A 26,020-nucleotide genomic window follows, 5' to 3' on the forward strand; every position below is an offset into this window, starting at 1 on the left:
TTTTTGTGCAAAAAGTGGCTCCTAGCGGCCAAATTCTAAGAAAATTCTCAGAGTCATGACGTTTTCTTAGAATTTCCCCTAAAAGTGACACGAATATCCCAGTTAATATAAAAGCTATTCCTCAAGATTCCTAGCGCTTAAAAGGGCTCCTAAGGCGAGATCTGCTAAGAGCAGGGAAGAGGACTTTTAGTGGCTTAGGAGTTCCCCTAAGCAGCTGCACAAAATGGCCAACAGAGGAGGCAGGAGAGATGTCCTGCAAACACTGGATGACAGGGAATTATTGAGACGCTACAGATTGGACTGAGCCGTGTTACCCTCGTTAAGACCACACTGAGTTGTAACGTTGCAATTTCTACTTCATTAAGGACAGCCCCTTGAGATAGGCCATCTTGTTTTCAATGGGGTCCATATGTGAGTGAAAGTACAAAATATGCCAGCTAGGATATTAATATGAGCAAATAAGACACGAATCATTATTTGAACAGGGTGTAATGAGCTTAAGTTTTCACATATTTTAGATTCTAATGTTAGGCTATAACCCCTACAGCTTACTATTCATTTTCCAGATATTTTCTTGAATGTGAAATATTATTTACAATTACAGTCTGCATAAGATTAGAGTGTATAATTATGTTTATTGATTTGAGGGTACATCCTTTGCTCATTATCACCAAAAGTTCATTTTCATCAAACTTGTAGGATCAACCAATCACGGCTTTTGAAATGATGACTCGTACCTAACAACGGGGTCAACCACACCTCCTCACTAAGATAGGATTTTCCATCCATTCCTTGCTCAGAGTTCACTGAAAATGTTCTGGAATCACTTCTAAGCTAAAACTCCTGGCAAGGAATTTTTAGGTTAAGTTAGGAGCTCTCTGAGAGGATTCTCAGAATCTTTAGGGATACGGGCCCAGCTCTATCTCACACCGAATGGTTGCTAGAAGCCTGTGATGTCATTTCTGAAGCGGCGATACACTTGCCTAGTGTGGTTTTAGGGTAAATGTCTCCATAACCCACTGTGGACATGGAATTTACCGCCCACCAGAAGGACAGTGGGATCTGGGTGGCTCTCCTATTGTGTATCCCAACGCCGAGAACAGAAAAACTCCCACGCTCATGTATACGAGAAGCAGACTCATCTCTATCAGTCTGCCTTTAAGCGCTATTGCGAGAGTTCGCAGACCCGATGAAGTTTGAAGACGCGCACAATACGCATGACGCGCAACACCCGCGCTGCCTGCTGAACATTGCCCAGCTCCATCATGGCAGTGTCCAGAATCAACACTAAGTAAAAAGGCATGATGGTTAGAAAGTCTATTATATTCATGAAGGAAATCATAAAACGCAATGTTGAATCCGTGGCTCGGTTCACGAGCTCAGCCAAACGCGTCTCGGGATATCAGTTCAGCATGTCCCTGTAGAGAATGTGCTTGACACCACCGAATGTCCACATTTCAGCTGATAATCCAGAGTTAAAACAAAATGACAGAACTGTAGGTTATGAAAAGCAACATGCCAGTGACTAATAAAAATTAGTGGATATTTTTCAGTGTAACGTTAGGTGTATTTTTGATTTTACCAGCTAAATTTAAACCATGAAACGATTATGAAGTACAAAATTATTTAGGCAAAAATGGAACAAAACATTTAAAAAATATATCAGAGCTATTGTTTAGGCAAAAAAAATAAGAAAAAAACCCCTTTAAAATGTATAGGCTAATGTTTCAAACCCATGTGAACCTGTCATTAATGAACAATAGGCTACTTTTGACTAATGTCAAGTTGACATTAATGAACAATACTGAAGGCAATCTTTTCAGATAAAAACTTTGATAGCTTTTCTGAATGTGAATGTTCACATATAAAGGCAGTTATGATAAAACTTACTTATGTTATCTGAGAAGTCTCAAAAAGTGTCAAAGATATCGATGCTGTGCTGCTTTTCAACATTTCTACAGCGCTGTTGCGCTCGCGTCTTTAGAAATCCAAGTTTCATATAAAACATATAGGGTAATGTGTAGAAAGATGTGTGAAGATGACCCCCTCAAGAACAATGTTCATTTACTTTAAAATTGTAAAATATTTAGATAAATTTAGCAAGCACAGGATGCATCAGCCAATGTGTTATTAAAGAAATAAAAACAAAATAAAACGAACATTTGCACATTTAGTTGCTATAACACAAAATGTAAAATTATACAAATTATTCCACTGGAATCACAGAAAAATTCATGTAATCAATTCATGTCTCAAAATAAACGTCTACAGATTCTTGTGTTGAAAATTATTTATTTCTTACTCATACCTCGGGGGAAAAAATCAGTGTAAAAAAACAAAAAAAAACCACCCTATTTGCATCTGATGGAAAATATGCATTTCAACACTACAATTTAAATGTTCAAGCTCAAGTTATATCACATGGGGAACTGCCTCATTCTGGTGGTCTGGGTCTCTGTCTCAGCACTAGCCTATCAGGAGAAATCAAGTTAGATGATTTGAAGCTAACAGCCAAACTGAAACTTAACATCATGTAACACTCAGTCACCTTGGAGGACGTATAAAGATGCAGGAGCTGTGTGAGCTCAGTATTCTGTTGTTGTATATCCTGTGTTTCCACCAGAAGCTCAGCCCTTACAGTCAGTGTAGTGCTGATGAGGATAAAACATCCTTATTATTAATACAGGTTTAAGTCCAATTCAAGGTTTTGATTTGGGTGCTATATGCTGTAATGATTGACTATGAAATGCACACTTACTGGTACTTGTTGAGAGCTGTATCTATAGCACTCCAGAGCTTGAGTTTGGACTCTGGCATGACATTAGCTGTGCTTTCCCAGTATGCTTCATCCTCTGAGTCATCTCTCATTTCCAAACCCAAAACACTGCTCTCCTGCGAGGCCTGGACATCACTGGACACATAATAGCATACAGCAGATTTCAGGGAACGTGTGATGACAGAAACTTTTAGGTTTGAAATGCAAGTGCACTGACTATGGTCTGCAGTGTTGCGCAGTAAAGTCTTTCAGAGCCACTAGTAGGTCATTAGGATGGATGAGGTCAGAGGGTTCTTCAACTGATTCTCCCTGCTCACTGGTTGTCTCCTCTTCCTAACAAAAAGACAAAAGAGAAGTGGAACATATTTAGGTTTGTTTCTGGCACAGTGAGAGGTTGAACTCAGGTGACGGGATCCACTTTTACCTCCATCTGTTCCCTCTGCTCTCCGCCATGTTGTTTGTAATTCATAAAGAACTCGGCCATTTTATACACATCCACCTCACTCTCAATCCCTATTGCCTGTGTGCATAAAAGACAGAAGAAATCAACTTAGACTGTTTTTTTTGTCTAACTCTTTTTTCACTCCAAGGCCTCCATTCGAAGGCCGTCCTATCTAAGCTGATGTACCTCTGGTACTTCTGCTGCTCACAAATTTAGTGTTAGTTTGATTTTGTGATTATTATTATTTTTTGCATTTTAAATAAGATTATGTTAATATAACTAAATTAAAATAATTTATTACAGGTATAATTGTACTTACTGAGAAAATGGCATCTAGCTTTATAAGGGACTGTTCATTCTTCTCCAGATGAGACAACAGCTTTAGCAGTTTACTCTCTACGAGAAACCCCTGAGAGAAAAAGAGAAATGATAAGATATCGCAATAGTTTATAAATAAAAACGCATGCATACAATGGTGATTTTTGAAATAGAGGATTTTGAAAAGAAAAACATGTTTGTTGTAGTTTTAAAGGATAGATTATAATCACTTTAAATCATTTATGATGTCTCCTTACTTATTTTTCTTAACTTTTAAGAGTTGAAAAGTTAAATCAACAAGAATTTCTCTATTTTGGGCCTGTTCCTTACCAGGGGCCGTATTCACAAAGCATTTTATCTTACCACTACTCCTAAATCGCACTAAAAGATTTTAGCTAGGAGTTTTCTCTTAAAAGTTATTCACAACGCCTTTCAGACCTACTCTTAGTAAAGAAAAATGACAACTCCTAAACTAAGAGTGAGTCTTCGTTGCTATTGATGACGTCATTACTCATGCACGAGCTTGACTGAAGTGACCACCTTGATTGGCTGATGATTGTAACGCGGGAATGATGATGATGAGTGACAGGTGACAGGTCTGAGAATGCGTGCGCTACACAAGTAGTGCGAAGGACGGAAGATGATGAATAACTGAATAAATAGCCTAAATGAATAAAGAGTAAGGCAAAACAAATAGCCTAGTAGCCTAATGAAACATATGGATTGATGCAATATCTTTGCAACATTATTGAATTAATCTGTCACTATATGCCTCTGCCTACATTTGCAAAGAGAAGAACATTTTAATTTGATTCACAATGAAACGTTACAATTAGTTTACATGCAATGAGTAGCCTAGTTTTGGTTGTTGTTGGTGGCGTTATTGCATCCCTAGTTATGCCTACAATGCAAAATTGTTCCCTCGCGATCGTAAGCTCCTGTAGCCGCCGTATACGCCTTTCAAAACATCGCGACGTGAAATGCCACAAAAAGCGGTTTGTGAATAGGTCTTAGTGAGTTAGGAGTCCTCTCGACTTCTTTTAAGCTGTCCCAGGCTTAGGTGCTACTTTTAGGGCTAAAATGCTTCGTGAATTACTCTTAATCAAAAAAATTAGGAGTCCTAAAGTTACGAGTGACACGCCCATTATTTTTAGGAGTTGCTCCTAAATTCGCCAGTTTGGAGCTACTTTTAGCCTTAAAATTCTTTGTGAATACGGCCCCAGAATTTTTTACTTCCCTTCTATTATAGATTTATAGTGTTTTTAATTGTTAAAATTAGGAGTTTCTACTTAGCATTTTTTTTCCCTTAAAGGGATAGTTCACCCAAAAATGAAAATTAGCCCATGATTTACTCACCCTGAAGCCATCTTAGGTGTATATGACATTCTTCTTTCAGATGAATACAATCAGAGTTATATTAAAAATTGTCCTGGCTCTTCCAAGCTTTATAATGGGAGTGAATGGGTTTATGTCTTTGGAAGTCCATCAAAGCGCATCCATCCCTGATTAACTTTCATGGACTTTCATTTTTGGGTGAACTATCCCTATAAGAACTAAAACCTTTTGTACACATGAGTCTTAAACAACATTGGAACCGATTGACTTCACAATATGGACAAAACATAATAAATATTATAACATTATGTTTAAACATAAAATATCTTCTTTTGTGTTTCATACAAGAATGAAAGTCATACAGGTTTGGAATTACATGAGGGTGACCAAATCAAAATCACCATGAAATTAAAATGGATCATTCTTATTTCGTTATGGAATATTGCAGTATTTATTATGAATGATTTATCCGTGCACATTATTTAGGCAACATTATTTCATATTTAATTCATATGCGCATAATCTTTAATCAAAAATAACTTCCCCTCCCTCTTGCAACAACATCTCTTTTCTTATCTGATAACGTGTTTACTGGTGCGAGGGCGGGGCAACCTGTCACTCACATGACATCACAGCAATAGCAAACCACAACCATCCAACAATCCAATCAATTCCCAATGGACAAAATCACGTCCCGCCCTACATTTTTTCTTGTTCAAGAAGCCGTTTCATATGGAAGCTTGTTTCCGCCACAAAATAAAACATTTTAAAAGATAATTGTGACTTTTTATCTCACAATTGCGAGTTTACATCTCGCAATTCTGACTTTATTTCTCAGAATTGCGAGATATAAAGTCAGAATTACGTGAAATAAAGTCGCAATTGCGTCTTATAAAGTCAGAATTCAGACTTTTTTTCTCGCAATTGTGACTTTATATCACGCGATTCTGACTTTATAACACATAATTGCGAGTCTATATCTCGCAATTCTGACATATTTTCTCAGAATTGTGAGATATAAACTCAAAATTGTGAGATATAAAGTCCAATTCTAAGGGAAAAAAGACGGACTTTTTTTTTTTTTTTTTACCTCAGAATAGTTAGCATACATGCTAACTTAGCATACATGCGCAGGGGAAAATAAATGTAGAAATGTGGAAATACAGAAATAAATAAATGTGGAAATACAGAAATAAATAAATGTAGAAATGTGGAAATACAGAAATAAATAAATGTAGGAATAAATAAATGTATAAATAAATACATATATAAATATATAAATATATAAATAAATGTATAAATACATATAGAAATGCATAAATAAATAAATAAATACATGTAAAAATACAGAAATAGCCATTTATACTACCAAACTGTATTTATTTTCACTATTATTTCTGCATTTATTTATTTATTTCTACTTTTATTTATTTATTTATTTTTCGTTCTGTCATTTTTAGTCCTTCATAATATCTCACAATTCTGACTTTATAACACGCAATTGCGACTTTATATCTTGCAATTCGGACATTATATCTCCCAATTGCGACTTTATTTCTCAGAATTGCGACTTTATTTCTATATATCGCAATTGTGAGAAAAAAAGTCAGAATTGTGAGATAAAAAGTCGCAATTATTATTATTTATTTATTATTCAGTGGCGGAAACAAGCTTCCATAGTTTCACTCTGATATATATACAATAGGGAAGACAAGACTGTCGAACTTGTGCTTCATGCCAACTTTGAGGCCATGATAAGATCCTGTATTGTAGGATATTTTAACACAGACATTTTTCAAGATTTCAAGACAGCCAAAAGTGTCTTAACTAAAGAATCAGCCACAAACACACACTCACCATTTCATCACATAGCAGCTCCAGAATTCTCTTCACTGTGCTTCTGTTAACTCCAGTGTTCTCCAGGCCCTCAGATTCCTCCACTAAATGTCCTCTTGTTTCGCCCTGCAGGATATCTGCAGCGGTCTGTGTGTCCGCCCTGATGGTCTGCTGTTTGATCGGGCCGGAGCGCTCCATGAAGGGGACCAGAGGAGACACCCAAGCCAGACCCAACTGCTGCTCGTGAATAATTTGGTCAGTCTCTAGCACCCTGTGTGCCAGGGCCTTAACCTCATCTTCATACATCAACCACAGCTTCTCAAAATGCTCGGCATCGAGCGCTGCAAAGTGCCTGTCCACACACACAAACACAAGGAATGTCCAGGGACTGTCCGAACGTGTTTCTAGATTATGATGTGAGTAAGTTTGCTCACCTTGCTTTCTTCTGCATGTCTATGTACTGCTGTTTGATGCGGGCATAGTCGTTGCTCAGTGATTGGTTTTCTGCTTTTGACTGCTTCTCCTGATTGCCGCATTTAGTCTTTAGGTTGTTAAGAACATCCTGCAGTCTGAAAAATTCAGATAAGTTCTAAATACAAGTCAAGAATACTACTCATCATTATTCTTGACCAGAATCACAGTTATTATGGATCTAATTTTTCATTCTATCAAAAAGTGTTTTGAAGTAACCTATGCTTTGGGTGGTATGTTTTATTCGAGTCAAAAATAAAATAAAATTTGACTGAATCTACCTTACTACATAAGCAAAGTCATTTTTAAAGGGTTAGATCAGGGTTTCACTTTTTACAGTGTTGCTTTACCTTAAAGTATTTGGTAATGATTCTTGCTGAGCTCATTTATTTATTGCACAAGAATGTAAGGCATTACAGTGAAACCTAAATGGGCAGATAATGGGGTTTTGCTGTACTTAAAAAAAAGATGCATTTATTTGATGAAAAATACTACACTGGTAATCCAGAGTTCTCGCGAGAGCACAAGTTGAATTTGCTCAGCGAGTTACTCTGGTGTCGAGTAATGATGCTCATTAAATATGCCCCTCGATCTGAGCTGCACCAATCACATCGGGTTATCTGATATAGGCGGGGCAGAGGCGAGATGACGACAGCGCTGTGACGTCGAAGTCATTAGTAAACATTGCAAGATGGCTATGGATGAACACCAGTTGTTTGAAACGGCTTTGGCCGCTACAATGAACGAGTTAGACTTGGCTTTTTATCTAAAACAGGAACAGAAGACGCCGCTCGAATCCTTTGCAAGAAGGACGTTTTTGCTGTTTTGCCGACCGGATACGGTAAGAGTCTAATCTACCAGTTAGCTCCGCTGGTAGCTAAGCGTATGGGGTTTATTATTGTGATTGGTCGTAGTGTTATCCAATTGCGTGCAGTGAGATTTTCAAATGCATGCTTGGTGCCGCCCCTCGAGCTGGCCGATTTTCAGTAGTCGACGCCAGACCATTAATCTTTTAGATTTAGGTCTGGATTAGAAAAATACAGTGAAATCAGTAATATTTTGACATTTGATTACAATTTAAAATTAAAAGACAGACTGTTCCAGTGTTCAGTGTCACATGATCCTTCAGAAAACATTCTAATATGCTGACTTGGTGCTCAAGAAACATTTCTTATTATTATCGATGTTGAAAACAGTTGTGCTGCTTAAACTATGATACTTTTTAAGATTCTTTGAAAAATAGAACAGCATTTATTTGGCATACTTTTTTTTTTTGCAACGATGTAAATGTCTTTAAAACAACTAAAGTGAACAGTGACAGTAAAGTCACTGTCCCTTTTAAAAAAAGTGTACTAAGATTAACCTGTAAAACTTTTAATACCTAATGATTTTCCTCTTCAATAGGGATTTTAAAATGGTGTTCTCTTCCTCTCTTTTCTTTAGTATCTCAAATTTGTAATGAAGTGTTTCTTCTTTCACATGGCAGATGCACTTCAGCTCTTGTAGATTCTTCCTTAGATTCTGCACACACACAGACACACACAAAATCAGTGTTTTATTTGTACCTATAGCATTACTGTATCTAGTATAGTTACGTCTAAGCAGTATACAGTAACATTCTTATTCTCGTAGTTATTCTTGTAATTAAATCCATATCAAATTCACCTGTACTTTTGTATCCCAACTGATTTTGTTTATGTTGTATTCTTCAGCTGTTTGAACCCTTAGTTTCTGCATCAAGTCCTCATACTCCTCAAGGAGACTTAAACCTTTCATCATTTTCGTCAGCTGCAGAAAAATATGCATCTGTTGTCTAAAAGGTTTCAATCAAAGGTATTTACATTCATATTGGTTTCAATCAATAGAACGGATCCCTGATTTACTCCCTTGTGCATGTGTGTGTTACATGTTACATGCTGTACCTCTTTCTCATTACGTTCCTTCATCTGATGCTCCCATTTCTGCCTGTTTTTGGTTAACAACATTCTCCTCTCCTCATCAAACGAGTTCTTTAATGTTCACAGAAAAGAAATGGTATATGACTGAAAATAGTATGCATTCATATTTATTCCATTATGTATATTGCTCAACATATCAGAAGAAAATTATGAAGGATGGAAATAAAGATTTGTATCTGCAAAAATGGCCTCCAGCCTGCAGGGGGCAGTACTACACCTCAATCAGCTGCAGGTCCTCCCGGTATGACTTTTTTAGACTTGAGGCCTGTTCTTCTATCCTCTCAGTCAGCAGGTCTATGTCATTAGCCTGTCTTTTCAGGTCCTTCACATAGCGATCATCACTTGCCTTCAGCTCCTACACACAAACACTCTTAATTTTGAGTCTGTATGTTTCTTGATGCATTTGTTGAAGTGTGTGTGTGTTCACCTGCTGTAGCTCACTGATCAGTTTATTCTTGTCCGCTATAATCTGCTCACAGAGTTGTTGCTGGTTGTTCAGAGCATCTCTCAGATCTAGCGGGGTCTGTTTCATTTTAGCATCTGTCCATTTGCGAGTGATCTCCTCAAACTTTTCCTGACTGGATTTGGCCTCGTTTTCAAAAATTTCTCTCCTTCACAAAATCAAATGATTTTTATTGTGAATACAAATGTCACAGAGGTACAATTTCAAAGGCTTATTGACATATTGTTTGTTTCTCCCAGTGTAAAACATTTTAGTGATATTGTCTATGGAGACAAAAAAAGTGTTTAATTGCATGTACCTCAGTCGACATGCCTCCTCTTGTTCTTTTCTCCTGTCGGACTCTCTGGCGTCTGCTGCTACCTGAATGTTGGTCACCATTTCAAGACCATCACTTTTTAATTTTGCCATGTGCTGCAAAAAGAGGAGAGGACAGTATCCTGAAAACCTGATCTAACTTACCTCTTACACTATGTGCACAATATTCAGTACTTACAGTAAGTTACAGTACAGTACAGTAATTCAAATCTACAATACTCTTAATTATTAAGATATTTCTTAATAATTATAATCTCAGTTAGGCTATTGCATTTTTGTATGATAATGCTAATTATCTGAACAGACCATCATTAAACAGAATATTGCAATATATATAATACTATTTTGTCCTTATATTAAATATGTAACGTTATATTGACCCTTTCCCTTTGCTCCACTTCCTTCTGACTTTTCCGTGTTTCTTTAATATCCAACTTTCCCTGGGAATCTTCACCAAGCTGTTGGCTGCAAAAAAAAGAATACAATGTGTCATTAAACCAGAATAAGTTACTTAAATGTCTGATAAGTATATGTTTATTACTAACTACTGAAAATAGTTGAGTAACTGAATAATGAGATGAATTTCTACCGTGTTTCGGCCTCATGTCGAGCGGCTATGCGGATGCGACGGGCTTTTATTCTCTCCTCTTGGTTTGTTGACTCAACAGATGGCCCAGGTTCGGCTGCCTCATCCCCTGCAAAAAGTTCGTGTTGGTGCATGTTCAGCTGCTTTAATAACCACTAGAAACGAAATTAAAACATGAAGAGAGGGTGAAAGAGAGAAGACGAATGGTGAATGGTGCCAGCATTGTTTACGCGTTGCTATGATACAGCGGAAGTGGCTGCAACACATGTCCGCACATGTCTCCCCTGACCTTAGACAGTTCTGCATTGAAGGTTTGGATTTTTGTGATTTTAAATGCAACAACAAAGTTATTAAGAATCTTCTGATTAAAGAATATTATCCTAACCCAGTAAAAAGATTATACATACTTAAGGACTTTGAAGTGGAAAAAATTAAGAAAATAAGGAAAAATTACATTTCATTTCCACTCCCACCTAAACTAAGTAAGAGAAGTCAACTTCAAAATCTTAAATGAAATTTACCCAACAAACGAATTCTTGAGATTGAGATTCAATTTCGATCTAAATAATTGTGTCTTCTGTGTAGAAAACATTGAATCGTTAGAACACCTTTTTTTTTTTACTGTGACCCAGTCCAATCTTTTTGGAGAGAAATGCAGAGCTCGCTATGTCCAAGGAAATTGTACTGTCTTTATCTGTGAAGACAATTATTTTTGGTGTTTTTGATGAAAATAAGAATGTGGACTTTGTACTTAATTCTCTTTTATTATTCGGAAAGTTTTTCATTCATAAATGCAGGTATTATAAAACCAAACCTATTGACTCATTGGAGGAATGAGCTGAATCTTCTAAGTAAATCTCTTAAACTTGTGGAGGAAAAGAAAGCCCTTAAATTATTTTCTTTACTTGAAACATTTAAGTTAATCTGAAATGGCCCCGGTAAGTTTTGTTCATTTGTTGTTGTTGTTGTGTTTTTTTTTACTGCTTTGTTTTGTTTTGTAGCTGTATCTATAATCTCAGGTATGTTTTGTATTGTATTGTTATTGCTGATTTTGCTCAGTCTTTACTGTAGTATATGAGAATATGCTTAACTGTTTAATGCCTTGTATGTTTGTAATTATTTTCATTTAATAAAAAAAAAAAATAAAAAAAACAATTGTCAGCACATGCTAAAATTAGCTGTTAAACCATTTTATTTTCTCATTGCACAACAAAAACAAACAAAATCAAGTGCAGTTGAGTAAAAATTAACATGTTCTATTCCAAAAATATGGGAGAAATATATCTGGGAGAATATATAAAAATCTCTACACCCCTACACCCTACGCCTACTTTTTAATATTTTTTCATCATTTAGGAATATTTATTTTATTATTGTGAATATTTATAATTATATAATATTTTTATGAGTTATTTTTGATAATTTATTAAACTTAATATTTAAATGTTGAATATATAGTTCTGTATATATTGCATTTTAAATATATTCTATATTTTTTGTGTGCCATTTGTGTATTTTAAAAAGAATTTGATTTAATCAAATTTGTGAAATACGAAAGAAATACCAAACCGTTACTTTCTGGCTATAACGGTGAGCGTATAAACGTATAAAAAGAGCAGAATGCACGATGAAGATACTTTTAATGAACTCAAGAGAAATGAACACTACACAGCCAACATAACTTAAATGCAAGACAAAGAACGGAGGAGAGCTCAGGATTTAAATACACTCATTTATTTCTAATTAAGCTAATTAACTGAAACAGAACAGGTGTGTACTTAATAAGAAACCATGGAAACAAACTATGATCAGATCAGAACACAGGCAAACAGGAACAGGGAAAACCAAACAAAGTGTACGTTTACATGACAAAAACGATCTAAAACAGAGAAGTTTTATCTTTGTACAGATGACAATATCAAAATGATCCCCATTCACACACAGCATCGGCGAAAACTATTTAAAAGGGTGTATTTTCATTCCAGGCCAGTAATTGGCAATGTCACTTTGTAAAGAAACACTGACTAAACACATATGTGCATGCTGTCACCATTTTCACAGATTCACGTTTTTGTAGTTTACACGGAGACACAATCCCTGTTTACACGGAGACCCAAAACGTTATTGTCATGTAAATGAATGGCCAAAACGCATAAAGTTTTCAGTTTTTAGTGGAAAACGGTGTCATTTAAACGGCCCCTAAAACACAAAGAAACTAAAGACAGAAATAATCCTGATACATTACATTGTGTTGTACATTGTTGTATTTTATTGCCCCGCAATAATATTTTGTAATATTTCTTCAAAGTTTAAATATACTAGTTTGACTTTAAAATATATGTTTTTAATATGTAGGATATTAAATCCTTTGGATAGAAAAAAATATTTATGCTAAACTTTTTCTTCTTCTTCTTTTTGCCAAACAGAAAGAACAACAGAAGGAATTGCAGGGTCATAACTCATGACAAAAGTACTACATGTCAGAAGCACTTTTTTAGCAGCAGTGATGATTGTGTAACAAGTTGAATGTGGCGATAATTTAGGAAAGCTCTCTTTGTGGCTTTCCCTCTCTCTGTCGCTTTTTCCCCACCACAATCTCTGATGCCTGATATCTTTTGACATGGCTGGACTAGCTAGCTTTATTTGTGCACCTGACTATAGACCTTATTCAGAGCAGCGCCATGACACAGGTACGAACGTGAGGCTGTGAGGGATAGTTTTGATGGGTTTTCAATGGCATTCGCTGCAAAAAGCTGTATAAAGCTCCTAGATCACATTAAAAAAAAAATCCACAGCTCTTGTTCTCTGGGGGTTTTGTCTACTAAAAATTCTTAGAAAGATATTTTGTAGTGTTTCATGAGCAGAACAATCCAAAAACGCATTAAATGACAGTACAACCCACTAAAGAGATGTATCCCTCACATTAAAATAAGGCGCTGCTGTGAATAAGGTCAATGCCATCAGATTAAAAGACTATGGCGACAGACTTAATCTAATGTGACCTCTCTTTTTATAGCGGCACACTGTACAGTTCTCTCACTCTACAAATGTGCATTTTGCACATTCATTAGAATAAAATGTCTTATATCAGAGTAGATCTATGCACTGGGGTTCTTTAGTGTCTATTCTGAGAGGAGCATAGACTGACAGCGTACTGGATAAGCAGTCACATCGTCTAGAGTTAAAGTATTGGCATGGTAATCACCTTGGTGATTATGATGGCTTAGCCACACTTTTGCCTTTGCTTGACTGATCGCATTAAGAGTTTTATGAGCAGACATCATTCAGCTTGATGATGCATGGACCAAAGTTCATCTGTCTTTACAGTGTAATGCGAATTTATGTGTGTGCATCGATGCATTAACAACGTCTTAGAAAGGGGATTACACAGTAAAAAAATGCAGAATGTCCTTTAGATCTCACAACCCCAAAATGTGTCTGGTCTGGGAATAAATCATAACTCAAAGCAAATAATAAAATGCAGCTATTCATATAGTTTGGGTACCAAAATAAAGGGAGGAGAAAACACTTTCCATAACTTTGATGTTCTTGATGATATTAAAGGCATTTATCCAATAATCAAACTCTACAGTATTATTGTCAAAGGCTAACATATTAGTACAATATTACGTGTAATTTTATGTTAATTTTTTTGTGCTAAGTTTTTGTCTAGTAATCACATTTAAAGCACTGTTATTGGACAGTGCTATTTTGGTGTTATTCATATACTAATATTTATTAATATTTTGAATTAGCTCATAATAATTTAATGATTAGTTTTTATTTTCACTTTAGTTTTAGGTTTTAGTCATTTTAATGTGCTTTTGTCATTTTTACTAAGTTTTACTAGTAATTTCTATTACACTTTTATTTATTTTTATTTATAGCTGTAGCTTTTACAACTTCAACTTATTTATTACTTATTTAAATTACCAGTCAACAACTGTAATTTACATTTACATTTTTTTAAGTTTTTCATCTAACATTTAGATTCTATAGCTTTAATTCACTTAACGAAAATTATTTTTTAAACAAAATGAGTTTTAGTAGTTAACAATAACAACACTAATGTTGCATCACCACTTGACGTCCGATGTAGATGTATATAGAAGAAAAAACAGGAGAGTAGCAGGCAGAAAAAGAAAGAGCTTAAACAAGGAGGGGATTAAACAAACTGGATTTAACAAATTAGTCAGGGAGACGCAAGAGAGAGGATTGCAGTGTGTGTTGGTCCGTGTTTCTGGATCAATTTCCCTCTCATTAGTTTTATGAATATTGTATAGGACTGAAGCAACACAACAGTATGACACAGCAGCAGGAGAAGTTGGAGACTCTGATGAGGAGTATGGAGGCCCTGCTGAGAGAAGTGGAGCAGCTCCGGGAGCACTGCGGTCATTACAACCTGGAGCTGAGTCGCCACATCACGGAGCTCCGCTTGGAGAACCGAATACTGACTGAGAAGTACAACGCCCTTGACAAGGAGCTGCAGGAGGCCTTGGAGACCGTCAAGGACCTCCAGGACACCAAACACGCTTTGGATGCCAAAGAAAGGCAGGCAGAGAAGCTCAAAAGACAGCTCTGATGGAACATGCAGTGACCGGAGCCATTTATTTAATTTATTTTTACAGTTTTCAGGGTAATCAACATGGCTTGCTTAGTTGTCTCTGAGATACAAGAAAATATTTTAACCTCCACAAAAATTACTTTTACAGATCTTCAAATGTTATAGGCACCTAAGCAATGCAGCTTTGTTGATTCAAGTATCATAAGTTGTTTACGTGGTCTCTGAATCTTAGCTGTTGGGGTGTAAGTGAAGCCAGTTGTGTAGGTAAATGACTCCTTCACAGTGACAACCATCTGTCATTTTGGTTGCTGAAAAGTGAAATGGACTAAAATAGCACCTTTGAGGATAGCATGTCACAGACCGCTTTCACCCCTATAATTTAATACTATACGTTTAGTGGCACCAAGGAACATCTTTGGTTAGAACACTGAAAAAAGCCTGACTGTGAGATCTGTCACACAATTATGCTTTCATAATCATACCGTCTCCCCATTATAAACAGTGGCAGGTCAAAAGCCTCTTGCAAGTCTAGTATCTTTCTGTAAAGCTGATTTGAAACATGTATTGTGAAAATGTACACTTGACCTCTGACCTTTCTTCTAAAGCACTGCAAAATTATAAAATGATAATGGAACTAGTTTAAATAAACAGATATTGTGTAGAACTCAAACTATGTTTTTCATCGTTTTTACCAAACAGTTATGAATGATGAAGTGTGATCTCAGACTAAATCAGATTTGTGCAGTAGTCAGGCATGATATTGTCTCCCAAGAGGGGTTAATTGTAACTTGATATGAGTAGTGTGTATTGGTACGTTTGTGTACGTGTGCACAAAGGAGGAGATGTTCAGTCTCGAGTGAATGGACATCAGTGTCACGACTGTCTCGCTGTGACTGGGGGAACTTGGGATTTTCGAAGTAAGACAGTGAGAAGGTAAGTGACTATTCATTATAGATGTTTCAGTGATTTGTGAATTTGTGGTCAACAAAAATTCTTATGTTGAAGATGATGGTCCACTCTCTTCTCGGGATCTTGTGCTTGACCTCTGCAGTTTTCTGTGTGAGTAAAACAACATTAACATGAAACACATGTGCTCAAGAATTAATATGATTGCAGAAATGACTGTCCAGTCAGAGTTTAGCTCTTAAGTAAATGTTTCCTAACAAATGTTCTGTGGGAACACAGGGATTTGCAATATTTCTAAATTGTTAATATATCGTTATTGAAAATGTTATGATAATGTTAGTACATTCTCCTACTAAACATATATCATTCTTTGAATGCTTATTTGTAATATTCCAAGAAATGTAATGTCAACATTTATCAAGTAAATACATTTTTTTTTTTTTCTGAAAGTGTTTTTCTCAGTATGTTTATGAGAACATTCAGGTAAAAACAACATCATAAAGACATTTCAAGAACATTTCTCTCAACAACATGAGAACGCATATCAAATATTAATAATATTATAAGAACACTTTTTAAATGTTATTTAAAGAACGTTTTATCTTAACATTTACATAACACATTAGTGAAAGTTGTGGGAATGTTCCCTGTTGGCTGGGAATGTCAGAGGAGAGAATCAGATCAACTTAATTGATGTTCTTTTCACCTAGAATGTGTAAGGGATCCATATAAAATGGTTTTGTCTTTATCAGATGGGAATTTGTCCCCACCCTGATAGATAGTGTGTTTGCTGTAGGTGAGGCAGCCGTCTGATGATTACTGGGATCAGTATGGTCCGTACGGAGCCTGCAGCCGCACATGTGGCACCGGAGTAGCTGTGAGAACCAGGGTCTGCAACACCATGAGGTGGGTGAACACCTGTGTGTTTAGTACATCTGAAACCCTTTTCTTCAGAGCTTTCATAACCTTCTAATCTTCTATCTTTTATTATTAAGGACGGATGGTGGACACAATTGCGTGGGACCATCCAAGTCCTACAAACTCTGTAACACACAGGTAAACAACTTAACACACAATCAAATGCACACACATATGTTTAACTGTTTTAGAGCGCTATAACTTTTGTCCTCTGTAAAGGAATGCCCTGTTGGAGCTCGAGATTTTCGGGAAGAACAGTGTTCTCAGTTTGACCGAACGGAGTTCCAGGGAAAACGTTACACCTGGCAGCCATATTATGGAGGTATAAGACACAAGGCGAAATGTAAAATTTTATTTGATTGATTATACATTTTTTTTGCATGAGGACGTTCCGTTAGGAAGTTTATTTGTATATTTGAGCTGTAACAGCTAATGTTTTTAAGGTAGGTAGCTGAATTAAATAAATAAAATTAAATAAAACAAAATAAATAAATACAATTTACTAAAAACATACATTTTCTCATCCAAATGACATTTTTTTCCCTCATTTTGAGCATAAACCTCTGTCAATTTGGTTAAATTTACACTTCAAACAAGAAAAAAATTGTTGTTGATTCAACAACTGTTTGGCTATTAAATATAGTATTAGCTATCTCTTTTTATGAAAAATAAGCCTAAATTATAAAATGATTTGTTGTCTAAAATGTTATTTTCACATAGACTTAAAGGTGTCACGCGTTTTTTAGGCCAAAACATTTTTTGTCACATCCAGCAAACATCTCCTCACTATCCGCTAGCTGTCTGTCCCCTGAACACACTGTAAAAAAACATGGTTTCTGTAGACAGCCCAGGCTCCACAAACTGCAACAAAAACAAACTGGGCCAACCTGCACCATGAAACATAACAAACAGTGTTCCAGCCAATAACTGACAAGAAGGATTTGGGGGTGGGGTTTGGGGGGTTAGTGTGCGGATGAGGAGGAGGGAGGGTCTAGCTAGCCTCCGTTTTGTTTGACAATACTTCACCCAACATCACTTAGAGCACCTTTAAATTGTCTTTCATTTGTTAAATGACAGTAAGGGAAATACTTTTACACACAAAGTAAGTCTAATTAGAAAAAATATAATTAGATGTAATGTATGGTTAAGTCAGAAAGTTATGGGTGCTTTCATATTTTGTTATGGTGTAATAAGATGTGGCTCTTTATGTAGTCACATGACCTGTTGTGTTTTGGTCTAGCTTCAAACCCATGTGAGCTGATGTGTGTGCCCAGTGGAGAGAACTTCTACTACCGTCACAGACCCACTGTGGTGGACGGCACACCGTGCTACGCGGGCCACAGAGACGTCTGTGTGGAGGGTGTCTGCAGAGTACGTGTACACTGACTACAGCTCAAAACCACACACACAAACACTTCATTCTAACACCCTTATCTCTGCTGAAAGGCGGTGAGCCATGGGGAGATTGTGGCTTTTGAGGATGACTCTCTTCCTGTCACCTCTAGACATCGCCCTGGGGCTGCTGCCATTCTGGACACCTACAAGTAATTTGTGTATTTTTTTGTGTGTATGTGTGATTTGTTTGTGCATCTATAATTAAATGCATACAGGGGCTGGACAATGAAACTGCAGCACTTGGCCAATATAGTGTTGGAGGTTTCACTCCTATGGTGGCCGATCTTCACTGATTACAATTCCATCAGTAAGAGCAGAGTGTGAAGGTTTAATTCGCAGAGCAATAGCTGTACATAAGATATTGCAATCCACAACACAATGGGAGACATATCAGAGTTCAAAAGAGGACAAATTGTTGGTGCTCGTCTTACTGGCTCTTCTGTGAACAGGACAGCAAGTATTTGTGGTGTATCGAGAGCTAGTAAAGTCAGCACATTACCTCATACGAACCACATCCAACAGGAATAACTCGGATAGTATCCAAAAAACACAAAACCTCAGCTACCCAACTCACTCCAGAATTAAATGCGCACCTTGACTCTTCTGTTGCCACCAAAACTGTTCTGCACAGTCACCAGATCTAAATATTTTTGAGCCACTGCGGGATATTTTGGAGGAGCCAGTCAGCCTCCACCAGCATCACATACAGTGACCAGACCTGGCCACTATTTTGGAAGAGGAATGGCTCAAAATTCCCCCTGGCCACTGTGCAGGACTTGTATATGTCATTTTCATTGTTTGTATCATGTGTGTTCCAGTCTGTGAATTAGTGGTGAGGATTTTTCAGTGAGTCTCTCGGATAGGTAGGGTCCGACAAGTGACTATCTTTATAGTCACTATCTTTATATATTGTGTTTGTAGGTACACATACAGCACCTATTCAGAGTGTTCTCTTCCCTGTGGTGGGGGCACGCAGACCCGTACTGTGTACTGTATTAATGAGAGAACATCAGCAATGGTCGATGAATCTCACTGCAGTGCACAAGGCCTAAGGAAACCAACCTCCCAGGTGGCCTGCAACCAGCACCATTGTGCCGAGTACAGTGTTGGTCCTTTTGGTGATGTATGTAATTATTCCATTAATATTTATATATACATGCTCAGAAGAATTTTTTGCAGGTGTTGCTCCCCATACAGCAATGTAATATATGTCAATATATGTAAATTACATATATAATGTCAGTGCCCATGTATGTCTGCTGCCTATATGAGAATATATGCAAAATTCATATATGTAAAAGACATAGACATATATGAAACATATTTCAAAATATAGCAAAAATGGCCGTTTTCATGTAAGTGCCATATATTTTCCCGTATATATATCCCGTATATGTCACATATTTATACTTAATGTTGTCCATATATGCGAGAAACCAATGCTATACTGTAATATATGCAGATATATGGTATCATATATGGATGAACTCAAATATTTTCTTCACATGTTTGGACACATAAATGTTCATATATGTTGCAGGCATATATTGTGTTCTCAGATAAGTCAAATATATGTATAGATATATGTCATGCTATTTAAAATATAAGTACATATATGGCCATATATTTCATTTTTGTCTTTTATTTATAACATTGATGATAGTGCTATTCTGTTGTTTCGTCCAGTGTTCAGTGACATGTGGTGAGGGCCAGCAGACGCGGGAGCTGTTCTGCGTCGGTGGCAGAGGAGAGCGTATCCCTGAGCACCACTGCAGGGGTCTGACACGTCCACATGACACCAGATCCTGTCAGAGACCAGCTTGTCACCAAGTTTTTAGATACTACACCAGTGATTTTAGCTTGGTGAGAAAGGGAAGGAGAGGAAGGAAATAAAGGAGAAAACCAAACAGATTTAAAGGGATGCTCCACTTTTTTGGAAATAGGCTCATTTTACAACTCCCCCAGAGTTAAACAGTTGAGTCTTACCGTTTTCGAATCCATTCAGCCGATCTCCGGGTCTGGCGGTACCACTTTTAGCATAGCTTAGCATAGATCATTGAATCGGACAGGACCATTAGCATCTCTCTAAAAAAAAATGACCAAAGTTTCGATATTTTTCCTATTTAAAACTTGACTCTTCTGTAGTTACATCATGTACTAAGACTGACGGAAAATGTAAAGTTGCGATTTTCTAGGCTGATATGGCTAGGATCTATACTCTCATTCCTGCGTAATAATCAAGAAACTTTGCTGCCGTACCATGAGTCCAGCAGGCGTAATGATATGACGCAGCGCCTGAAAATAGGTTAGTCTAATAGGCTAGACAAACTTAGTCCCGGTCACGTTGGAAGTTACCGAGCTGGGGACTATTTTCAGGCGCTGAGTCAAGAGTCCAGTTTTAAATAGGAAAAATATCGAAACTCTTTGGTCATTTTTTTGAGAGAGATGCTAATGGTCCTGTCCGATTCAATGATCTATGCTAAGCTATGCTAAAAGTGGTACCGCCAGACCCGGAGATCGGCTGAATGGATTCGAAAACGGTAAAACTCAACTGTTTAACTCTGGGGGAGTTGTAAAATGAGCCTATTTCCAAAAAAAGTGGAGTATCCCTTTAAGTATTTTCCTCTCTCTGTCTCCTTCAGTGTACTCGTAGCTGTGGAACTGGTACTCGCGAGCGCAGAGTGGTATGCATGGATTTGGATCAGAATCAATATGCAGATGATAGATGTGCTTCTCTCAGCAGACCTCATGCTTTGGAGAATTGCAACACACAGGCCTGCCCTGGAGCACAAAGTGAGTTCATTCATGGTCATTGACGGTGTGTTATGTGCTATGAAAGATTTTGTATTTTCAGTCATCAGCTTCATCTACATTGTGACTTAGATTTAATCAACTGAAAACAGTGTCTGTAAAGGTGTGAACCAAATGGCCCATACAGACATATGGCCCATAGAAACTGATGAGAAACTGCAGTGTAGATCGATCTCCTGTGGGAGGTCCTAACAGTTTTCCTTCGTTTGTAGCCCTTTTGTCTTCATGTATAAAGTTCAGTCACACAGACAGAACTTTGGGTTAAGATTGTTGAAGGGCGACATGCTAACATCACGGCTGAAGGACTGCTACACTACAAACCTTCAATAAATTCTTCTCCCCACAAGAACTCTGGTCAAGCTTACTTATTTTATGTATTGGAGAAATCTAATGCATTGGCGAGCCACCCAAACCACTGCTCGGCCAAATCCACCAAAATCTAACAGCTATGAGGCACTCATTCTGCACTTGTGTTGCTTTGGTTTAGTGGTGCCCAGCTTGCAGGACCCTGGTGCTTACGAGAGCTCTTTGCGTGGATTTGTGCCTCACACCCATGATGCAACCTCAGGTTAAAAAGCTGTCACAAATATGTTGATGATTCAAAAGCAGTTTTAAATTTCTGTTTCCATTACTCATGTGCTTATTTCTATTGTATATGTGCTGATTCTTGCTCTACATTTGCTTTGTGGACAGTTCGCAGACCAAGCGATCCATACCCTTCTGTGACTGGTCCGCATTGTGCCCAGTCGTATTACGGCTGCTGTCCTGATGGTCACACTGCCGCCTCTGGGCCTCGTGGAGAAGGCTGTGCCCACGATGACTGTCACAGGTCCAGGTATATACAGTATAATACATTACTAAATAGTCATATAATCTGCCCACACATCAGTACACTTTCATAACTGATATTTTATAGTAGTACTATTATTTTAAAAACACAGTAATAGTTTAAAAATCTTGTTTCCACTAAGATCACTATAATATATATATAGATTTATATACAAGATTTTTTAAAGTATATCGATTTTTTAAAAAAAAATTTTTTTGAATAATAGTACTAGCTACTATAAAATAAATCACTGACAGTCTATTTTAAAGATGATGGTTCTGTCATAGTTTACTCACTCTCATGCCATTCCAAACCTGTATGACTTTCTTTCTTCCGTGAAGCAGAAGATTGAGAAGAACCAAACCGTTTTGTTTCCCATTGACTCCCATTTGACATCTATTGAATTTGTCAAAGGGAACCAAAACGGTTGGGTAACAAATATTCTTCAAAATATCTTCTATTATGTATTAAGAAAAAAACAGTCATGCATGTTTGAAATGACATGATGGTGAGTAAATGATGAAAGAATTTTCTATTTTGGGTAGACTATCATTTTAATAAGGTCCATTCAATATAATGAAGACTTTAAAACCTAAACTGACTATTTATATCCTATTTCACACCATTATCTATGTTATGTTTGTCTGTGTGATAATAGATACGGCTGCTGTCTGGATGGAGTAACAGCTGCTCATGGTTTTGGAAGAGCCGGATGTCCTGATAGGGTATAATAGCTCATTTCATTTTCACACTCAATTTTCCTTTATGCTTCATCTATCATCATATAATTTTATTTAATTGTATGAACTATCTTTCCAACACATTATCTCCTTTGTTTTCAGGACTACAGTTCAGTCCGTCAACCCTCTGCTAGTGAGTGCTCTTTGGGACGAGATGTTGGGTCCTGTTATGAATGGACATCTCGTTTCTACTTTGATCATTCCTCTGGCTCTTGCTCGCATTTCTGGTTTGGGGGTTGCCGAGGAAATGGCAATAACTTTGTATCCAAAGAGGAATGTGAGAGGACATGTAATGCTTCAGGCAGAGGCCTTGCCCCGAGAGAACCAACATCCAGGAGAGGGATCAGCGGGGTCAGAGGCTATAGAATGAGATCCCGTGCATAAAGGGTTAAAAGAAGGGTCATTGCAATCCCCCAACAAACAAATCCAACTTAGAAACATGTAGACAAAACAACAATTTATTCAAATGTGCACACAGCATTTTTGCGCTGGCTAATTTGAAAGGCATCTTGGGTTTATACTGACATTTATTGACATTAATTTGTGAAAAAATATTGAGTGCCCCCTCACATTCTCTTTAAAGTTTTAAGCATCAAAAACAGCATGTCATTTTTATTTTATTTTTTACATATTTCATACTCAACTGTTTCATCAATTTCATGAAAATAAATTTGCTGTTTAGAATTAAGATAAAATCATTTTCCTTTTCTTTATGTTTCTATATCCATATACTTTGTACTTGTACCATATATATATTGTATACTCTTGCTAAGCCATTAAAGTGCTAACACAAACTGAGAACACTGATTGTTTATGATTCCACTCAAGAAATTACCAGAATAAATCTCTTGTAGCCTACAGCATTTGAGACGATCTTGCATGCAGATTTCTGTTTTTATTTTATTCGTTTATTTAACAGGGACAGTGCACATTACAGTAATATGCCAGGGTTAGCCTTGAAAATAGCCTTAACCTATTTTTTCATCTGTAGTTCCTGGACAGAATGATACAAAGTCGCCCTGAAAACAAATATCAAATGTAAAGTCAAAATGAAGAAAATTATGGTATAAATATACACAAAAAACAAACAAACAAATAAAAAACAAAGCAAAAGCACAGACATAAAAAGGATGCACATTATATTAGGCTACTACATCTAACACAAAACAATACGATATTGTTGCAAAAAAACAAAGCCATTATTTGCTGATGATTACAATACAATTTTAAATCCTCATAGCCCTCGAATTTGAACATTTTGGATTTAAAATAAATTCCCTTTTGTGTGACCGTGACACACGCTTTTATTTTGAAAAGCCAAATCTTCACCGCCATACCGGAAGTGAATGTTCGTTGCACATTTATGCTCTTTCTGTTGCTGGCCTCAGTGAATAACCGCCAGCGGTTAGCACATCATTCATAGCGACGTTTAGATACCAGGAGCAGATATGGTATGTATTTCAGGTCTATATTTTGTATTATGGTATAGATTGTTGTCGTTTGTCTTGTTAGAAAACCGTGTTTTACCGTGTGCCTTGACACGTTAAATGAACGCGGGCTGCTAGCAGCCGTGTAACATTAGCAAGGCAACGTCGAATATTCAGGAAATTGGATGTTTCTACATTATCTTTCTACATAGTTAAGCACTTTGTTTAAAGTGTGAATTTAAACAAACTCATTTTTAAGTTCACCCGTGGTACTATCTTTCTTAGTAAGAAGCATCTAGACTGTTTTGTTTTGGGGGAGGGTCGGAGTCCAACAGCTGGTGTTTTCAGAGTCTTATTCCAGAGTTTCCGTGTGGATATTTATATTTAATGTTACTTAGTTCATATGCCAAACGAGAATATCAGATTAAGATGTCATTCTTTCAATATAAATGCGATCTATTAATCTCATTGGCAGATGTAAAATAGTACTAGCAAGTTATTAGCAGTAGAGGGCTCCACATAATTAGGTAATTTCACGGTATATTTGGTCTTTCTAATTAACTTTTTATGCATTTTTGTTCTTTAACATGTATAATTTATTTAAACTTGTTTGTTTCTTCCTGATGTTCAGTCTCACACTATTCTGCTGGTGCAGCCCACCAAGAGACCAGAAGGCAGAACATATGCAGACTATGAGTCTGTCAACGAATGCATGGAAGGTAGGATGTTGAGTCATTTTTATTGGACTAGAAATTAATGTCATGACCTATTCTAATGCATTTAATACATAATATTTACCCCCCTCCCTCGTCCAAAAAAAAAGGAGTCTGTAAGATGTATGAAGAGCATCTGAAGAGGATGAATCCCAACAGTCCCTCCATCACGTATGACATAAGCCAGTTATTCGACTTTGTTGATGATCTTGCTGACCTCAGCTGTCTTGTGTAAGTAATCACACTTTTTACACTACAGTGCATAACTAACACATGAGCTCTCACCAATCATGTCCATTTCTCTCACTCTCTGGTCATTTAAACAGGTACAGGGCAGACACACAAACCTACCAGCCCTACAACAAAGACTGGATCAAAGAAAAGATCTACGTGCTGCTGAGGCGTCAAGCCCAGCAGGCGGGAAAATAAGGAGTGTAAAAGGTTGAATTATTTCTAAAGCTAGTCCCCAACTGTATCAGAACTACGCTACATCACATTAGAAACATAGGGCAACCAAGTGGTGAAGTGATGCCGCTTAGTTCAGATTTTGTTGAATGCATGTCTATTCAGTCCGTATGTCAAAGAATAGATTGAAAATATTTTGCATTTTAAATCGAATTTTTGTAACCGGAGTTAGGGACTTGGGATATTTATCAGACTAGAGGGTAAAATCAGGGGGGGGGGGGACAATCCCTCTCAATTGATGTATTTTCTTGTGTTTTTTCTTGTGGTTATTTTTTTTTTTTTAATTCAGTGAAGTATAAAACTTACACATTTCAGATTATGGAGATAGTTCTGAGTCATCTTGTATCCAAACTTGTCCTCAGTACTGTTACAGGTTTTGTTGACCCTCTCTGTTTTGTGTATGTATCCAGTATAGTCACCACTGGAAAATAATAAAAAATTTCTCACAAAAACTTAATGTCAATACTGTTGGGTTTTTTTCCATTTCTGAAGAATCATGTGACACAAGACTGGAAAAATTCAGCTTTTATTTTAAATCGTAATAAAATAATCACAATATTGCTGTTTTACTGCATTTTGAACAAATGAATGTTAAGGGTAAGTGACTGCTCATCTTTATATAGCTATCTTCTGGAACAAAAGCATGACCGTCCAACCTTTTTTTTTATTTTTATACTGGGGTAATTGTTCAAATAAGAACTTGCTGAACAAATTCCTCTGTGAAATACGCAAGTTCTGCTACAATTCCCGCA

The 26,020-nt window shown here is 36.8% G+C and overlaps 3 protein-coding genes across 3 annotated transcripts; 2 read left to right on the top strand and 1 right to left on the bottom strand.

Moving 5' to 3' along the window:
• Window positions 1-2,194: 2,194 nt before the first annotated feature.
• Window positions 2,195-10,634, bottom strand: drc1 (dynein regulatory complex subunit 1 homolog (Chlamydomonas); the record flags this gene model as incomplete). The annotated part of the gene is made up of 15 exons (XM_084091310.1): window positions 2,195-2,651; window positions 2,759-2,911; window positions 2,994-3,109; window positions 3,201-3,296; window positions 3,538-3,627; window positions 6,729-7,059; window positions 7,142-7,276; window positions 8,560-8,699; window positions 8,844-8,966; window positions 9,101-9,187; window positions 9,354-9,491; window positions 9,564-9,747; window positions 9,898-10,010; window positions 10,295-10,379; window positions 10,504-10,634. 15 exons carry the CDS (start codon window positions 10,632-10,634, stop codon window positions 2,435-2,437), a joined length of 2,139 nt encoding a protein of 712 aa, XP_083947436.1. The 3' UTR covers window positions 2,195-2,434.
• A 4,083-nt stretch (window positions 10,635-14,717) lies between these two features.
• On the top strand, window positions 14,718-23,462 carry paplnb (papilin b, proteoglycan-like sulfated glycoprotein). The gene is made up of 14 exons (XM_084091397.1): window positions 14,718-15,997; window positions 16,070-16,123; window positions 16,767-16,876; window positions 16,966-17,026; window positions 17,108-17,210; window positions 18,129-18,259; window positions 18,335-18,432; window positions 19,205-19,406; window positions 19,970-20,146; window positions 20,926-21,076; window positions 21,582-21,662; window positions 21,788-21,929; window positions 22,582-22,648; window positions 22,766-23,462. Exons 2-14 carry the CDS (start codon window positions 16,070-16,072, stop codon window positions 23,045-23,047), a joined length of 1,659 nt encoding a protein of 552 aa, XP_083947523.1. The 5' UTR covers window positions 14,718-15,997; the 3' UTR covers window positions 23,048-23,462.
• Window positions 23,463-23,981: 519 nt separating this feature from the next.
• Window positions 23,982-25,725, top strand: erh (ERH mRNA splicing and mitosis factor). The gene is made up of 4 exons (XM_084091594.1): window positions 23,982-24,114; window positions 24,722-24,809; window positions 24,914-25,034; window positions 25,130-25,725. Exons 1-4 carry the CDS (start codon window positions 24,112-24,114, stop codon window positions 25,230-25,232), a joined length of 315 nt encoding a protein of 104 aa, XP_083947720.1. The 5' UTR covers window positions 23,982-24,111; the 3' UTR covers window positions 25,233-25,725.
• The last annotated feature ends 295 nt before the right edge of the window (window positions 25,726-26,020 follow it).

Source organism: Abramis brama (assembly GCF_963993115.1).
Source record: "Abramis brama genome assembly, chromosome: 18".
Lineage (NCBI taxonomy): Eukaryota > Metazoa > Chordata > Actinopteri > Cypriniformes > Leuciscidae > Abramis > Abramis brama.

Excerpts from the sequence above, each read along its gene's own strand:
- erh (XM_084091594.1), top strand. Across the intron at positions 24,810-24,913 it reads TGTCAACGAATGCATGGAAG|GAGTCTGTAAGATGTATGAA; the intron begins GTAGGATGTTGA and ends CCAAAAAAAAAG. Across the intron at positions 25,035-25,129 it reads GCTGACCTCAGCTGTCTTGT|GTACAGGGCAGACACACAAA; the intron begins GTAAGTAATCAC and ends TCATTTAAACAG.
- paplnb (XM_084091397.1), top strand. The coding sequence starts at position 16,070 with ATGATGGTCCACTCTCTTCTCGGGATCTTGTGCTTGACCTCTGCAGTT. Across the intron at positions 16,877-16,965 it reads AGGGTCTGCAACACCATGAG|GACGGATGGTGGACACAATT; the intron begins GTGGGTGAACAC and ends TTTATTATTAAG. Across the intron at positions 20,147-20,925 it reads ACACCAGTGATTTTAGCTTG|TGTACTCGTAGCTGTGGAAC; the intron begins GTGAGAAAGGGA and ends TGTCTCCTTCAG.